The 5,760-nt window shown below is 36.5% G+C and overlaps 1 protein-coding gene across 1 annotated transcript in view; it reads right to left on the bottom strand.

Moving 5' to 3' along the window:
* The window catches only part of dnm3b (dynamin 3b), a gene marked incomplete at its 3' end in the record, with an annotated part of 38,241 nt that extends 32,481 nt beyond the window's left edge, over window positions 1-5,760 (bottom strand). The window contains 1 exon segment of the mRNA XM_014013816.1: window positions 5,540-5,760. Within this exon segment, the coding sequence (XP_013869270.1) occupies window positions 5,540-5,700 (161 nt within the window).

Genomic DNA, 5,760 nt, shown 5'->3' with positions numbered 1-5,760 from the left:
ATATACTTCTAATCACTATTTCAATCTTTCTATCTTTCTAATTACTTCTCTCTCTGTTTTTCTCTCTGTCTCTATTTTCTCTTCACTTTATTTATTTCTTCATCATCAGTGACTTTTTTTAAGTGAAGAGAACTAAATAAACTAATATTTGGTTTCGTTTTCTACTGAAGTGACACAAAAAAAGAAGTTTTCATTCCTTAAAAAAACATTTTTGTGTGCTGGCTGTTTTTAGCTGAAACTGAGAAGTCAAAGCAAAAATAAGTCGCACACTTTAACAGCCATCAGATTACAAACTTATACAAAAAAACAGAAGCAACCTGCATTAAACTAAACTTAGCAGGAAAGACAGTAGATTATTTCTTTATTGTAAATATGCTTCTTGGTAATAAATCTTTTGACTGGCAGCAGCTGGAGGTAGCAGAAGTTCACAACAAAAGTCAACAACAACAGCAGAATAAGCTGTTCGGCAGAGAAGATTTAGCAAAGTTTTCATGTGCACAATACTCAGTTCTATGCTCATCCCATATATGCATGTTCCTTACAAATGTGGCACTATTTAAAAGGGAAATTAACAGACTTTCCAACAATATAAGCATTGTTACAAATAAATAATCTAATCACAAATTTACTGACTTTTTGTGCCGAGTACAAAGTTTATCTTTGCTGTGTGTGAAAACCCAGAACAGTGTGAGTGAGGATGATGATGTTTGAGAACAGAGAAGAGCTGCTGATTCTTACCTGCAGTTTTTCTGTCACAATAACTAAAACACAACCTTTTTACCAAATGAACAGTAATTTTGGAGTTAAACTGACATAAACTCTGGGATTAAAACAATAATCCACTGAAAGGTCATTTCTTGAAGGAGTGCCTATCACCCGCTGCCTTATACATTCCACAGATTTAGACTAAGATCATCTTAATAGGAGAAAGCACAACTGAATCATTTTAGGTAAAGGTTTATGAGACGTTACAATTACAGTATGTGCTGTGAACGAGTCGCAGATAAAACCAGATATAATGGATTTAATTTAGAAAATTCTGTCACCTGTTTCCACTCAACTGATTGGAGAAAAGGTAACACATTACTGACTTTAAGTTAATGTAAAGTGAACGTAAAGTACATTTACTCTATTAGGTTGAGTGGAGCAGATGACAGAATTTTTATTTAATTAAATCCACTACATCTGTTTTACCAAGTCATATGTTTTTTAGCTCAATATCTGTAAAAATCAATGAGTTAAAGCAATTTTTATTTAACTGGGTTGGCTCTAAGCTGAATCAGCTGCAGATGTGCATCCAATGAGTCATTTCAGAAACTTTATTCAAGTGGTTTATGAGATATTTGCTAACAGACAGACTGAGGTGTGCACTGAAAGTGGCCTATAATTAGAATACCTGGAATTAATTTTTACTGTTCATTATTTGTGTACACTTTGCAATTTTTTAGGGCTGTGAAATTAATCGAGTTAACTCTAATTTTAGTGCTGCATGGACATGATTAAAGATTTTAATTGCGAATAAAATTTACAATCACTTTACTATGGCCGAATATGTAGGTTTTTATATTGCAATGCACTCAGTGCATGCCAGGTCATGTTTGTAAATGACAAGTGGTTCTCAGTTTACAAACAAACAAAGGTTAAACAAATGAAAATTTAAAAAATAACTCCATGTGTAACACATTATGTACAGTTTTTGTTTGTCTTTTTGTCTTCTTTTGGCTTATTTTATTTTATATATTTATGTTTTGCTGACAACTGTGACCTTATCTATCTTTCATCAGTGTGCCTTGCCAATGCAATGCACACTATTGTGATTCAATTCCCATCCAAGTCATCTCAACTTTGCCATGCTTCTCCTCCTGCATACTTTGTCCTAGAGCTGCCATTGTAATTTATATCTGTAAAGCACCTGTGCCAAATGATGGCCATGCCTTTTGGTGCCTGTAAAACTTATAGTTTTTGAAATAGTAATGTTTAAAAAATTATAATGGCAGTCAATGGAGCCTTGTATTGGTCCAATACTGCCCCCTGCTGCATCTACACAATATGGTACTGCACCATAGTTTCATAATATTTCAACTCAGTAGTTCAGTGATTACAATATTAATATGATTGTCTTTTAATGTTTTACTGTAATACTGTCTTTATGTTGTCATATTGTTGTAATATATTGCACTTAAATGTCAATAATTGCATTGGCAAGGTAAACTTTTTCTGTATACATACAATCCAATCCCTGGGATTGTCCTCTGCCTCATCTCCTATAGTCTCATGATGAGCACTGTGGGCTTTCATGCGGGAGATCAGGGTTCAAATCCAGCTACTGCAACTTTAACAAAAATCTCTTCAAACTTCATRTTGTCACACAATTACCTTAATTACAAACACCTGCTGACGTGACAGACACAAGCTGGCATAGAAAACACATTTGAACTTGGTCAAAGTTCATTCTGAAAGTCCACTGCTCCTGCATACGTTCTGCTACAGCTGCCATTGTAATTTCTATCTGTAAAGGTCCTGTGCCAAATGATTGCCATGCCTTTTGGTACCTGTACAACTTGTAGTTTTTCAAATATTAATGTTTAAACTTTATTCAAAATTCATATAATGAGAGTCAATGGGGCCTTGTAATGATCCAATACTGCCCCATGCTGAACTCAACTTGGTACTGCTCCATACTTTAATAATATTTAATCTCAATAGTTCAGTGTTTACAATACTAATATGATTGTATTTTGATGTTTTACTATAACATTGTCTTAATACTGCTCTATTGTTGTAATATTTTGCGGTTTAGTGTCAATAATTGTATTGGCAATGTGGCCTTTTTCTGCACACATACAAACCAACCCCTGGCACCATACTCTGCCACAGCTCCATTGGTCTAATGGTCTATGTCATGGACTATCATGTGGGAGATCAGGCTTCAAAACCCAGCTAAAGCAAATTTAACAACAAATCTCTTCAAACTTCATTTTGTCACACAATTACCTTAATTACAAACACCTGCTGACATGACAGGCACAAGCTGGTATAGAAAACACATTTGAACTTGGTCAAATCATTCTGCAAGTCCAATGCTGCAGGCAATGACATGCTACGTGGCAATGCACACTTGTTTTTACATCGTAAAAACCCATGTCTGGTTCCTCATGTAGTTCTCATTTGGAATGAGTACCTTGAATTTTTGATGTAACCTGATTATTCTGCACAAAATTTAACTGACTCAAATATATTTGAGGCATTTTTAGGTCCTGATTTTTGTTGTTTTGTGCAATCGAGGTGATATTTTCATGATTTATTATTGTTTTATGTATTTCTTAAGCACCAAATTTATTTCAAAATAAAGAYATTAATTAATAACTCAAGTAATTTATTTTACCAATACGCAATAAAGTTTTATATTAAGTTTAAAATTAATCATGATTAATCGTGATTAATTCACAGCTACCTTGGAATTAATAGATTAAAATTTTTTATCATTTGACAGCCCTAATTTTTTTACTACAAAAGTGTTAAAAGCTGCTGGATTGTATTTATAACACCCTGCAGGTTGAAGCTGGGTTTCAGCAAATATTGGGTGAAACGTTTGACCCTGAGGTTGGAGCTGAGCCACGTCCTATGGGATAAATCAGCAGGAATTGAATTTGAATTGCTCAGATTGACTCTGAATGTGCATAATTTGAAATTGAATGCATTGGTTTGAAAATGAATTTTACTAAATTGAAACTGAATTTAATGGTTTGAAACTGAATTTAATGTTGTGTATCTGAAATAATTTGCTCTGAAACTGTATTTTGGTTTATTAAAAATTCAGTTTAACTACTTTCACTTTCAGTTCTAAAATTCAGATTTTTGTGTCTCACATCCTGGTCCTTGAGAAAGCCAGCCAGAGTAATCAAACACAGATCCACAGATTTACGTTTCGCTTTGAAGTTTCCCTTCTATAATGTAACAGAGCTGATGCAATCCGCCGTAAAAGTGACAAAAACAAACAGTTATTTTATTGCAGTGATTAAGCTGACCAAATCAGACCTGACTGAAGCTCTACTTTAATGAGTGAAGGTAGGGGAGACCGAGGACAGTTGCAACACTTTTTGCATTTGACTCTGTTACTCAGAGATGGTTTGAATCAGACAAACCAAATTTTATTACAATAAACTTACATCTGTCTGTTAATAGTCAAAACAATTTTAAGACAATTAAAGCATGTACGTTCTTCACAATTTGCATTTGAAAATGAAAAGTCAGATGTTGCAACTGACCCTGGGGCCGGGGACAGTTGCAACATTGTTTTGGGTGGTTACAACATATTATTAATACAATATATTTCACTGTAAAAAAGTTTTATTTTTATATTTATATTATTGCAAAATTAATAAAAACTGTAAGTTATAATGATATTACAGTGTTATTTATTTATTCTTTTTGATCAAATGCCGAATATAGATCTGACTTGATGAGTACCTTACATAAAGATGTCAAAGACTAATCGATATAAAATACAGTTGGCTTTTTGAGACAAGAATAATAGAACAATTTGTGAGGCAATTAACTTTTGTTTTGCCTGTTGTCACTGTACGACTAAATTATGCAAAATTTACATTGAAAGAAACTGGGATTTTAAAACCATTGCTGAAATAGACAACTGCAGAAAATACATCTTAAACACTTTTATGTTTTAAACTATAAAATTGCCATGAAAAATGACATGTTGCAACCGTCCCTTGTTGCTACTGCCCCCGGTCTCCCCTAAGTGGGTAAAGAAATGTTTAACCTGGTTAGTTTGAACAGTTTTAGTTTAAAAAGAGAAGTTGTGATAGTTTAATGCAGGTTTAAAGGTTATCTCGCTCATTTGCCAAAACGTGACCCATTTTAGCTGAATTCACTCCGGTGCCCCTTCGAGAAGGGGTTATCTGCGGAATCAAAGTGGGCGTGTCACAAGAGTGGGCGTGTCACAAGAGTGGGCGTGTTTAAAGCATAAACACTGTGGGCTTCGAGGCCTACATGACGGTTTCCTTAGAGCCTGCTTGACCTCTTTACAGCCTGACCCTGACCCCAACACTAAGGTTAACCAGGAGAAATGTGGCCCAGGGTTTTCCAGAAAAAGTGGTGCCGTACAGTAACGCCCCTTTTGTTCTTGTCCAATCTGGTGGTGCCGTACGGTAACACCCCTTTTTTGCTTGTCCAAACAGGTGTGTCCCTTTAACAAAGTCCGTCAAATCAGGTGTGTCGCTTTAGAATTGCCTTTCATTGTTACACGCCCACTCGTCCGCAGAGACCCCTTACTTGGTCCCTTCACTTTTGCTGACTGAACCAAAACCCCGCCCACAGGTGCTGCTGGAACCCAGATCCAGTTTTGGTCTGAGCTCAGAGCCGGACCTGAGGAAGATGCTTTGAACTTTGTGGCCAGATTGACTCTGTAGGCCTCTTATGTCATCCTCAAGGTTAAAGGGATTATCCTACAGGTGGTCACTTAGTTGTTTGTTTGTTTGTTTGTTTGTTTGTTTGTTTGTTTGTTTGTTTGTTTGTTTACCTGCCCACAAAGTTCTCCAGCACGGAGCTCTTCCCCGCGCTCTGACCTCCGACCACCGCGATCTGCGGCAGGTCCAGGTTGCAGGCCTGGCCGATGGAGCTGAAGGCATCCTGCAGCCGGTTGACCAGCGGGATCAGATCCTCCATGCCGCGGTTTCCCATGGTGCCTCTGGTCTGACGGGGGGGTGGGGGTGGGGGGGACTCAGCGTATGGACAGCGTTA

The sequence above is a fragment of the Austrofundulus limnaeus genome, unplaced genomic scaffold (assembly GCF_001266775.1).
Source record: "Austrofundulus limnaeus strain Quisiro unplaced genomic scaffold, Austrofundulus_limnaeus-1.0 Scaffold106, whole genome shotgun sequence".
NCBI classification, from domain to species: domain Eukaryota; kingdom Metazoa; phylum Chordata; class Actinopteri; order Cyprinodontiformes; family Rivulidae; genus Austrofundulus; species Austrofundulus limnaeus.
This window is presented reverse-complemented; position numbering and strand designations above follow the sequence as displayed.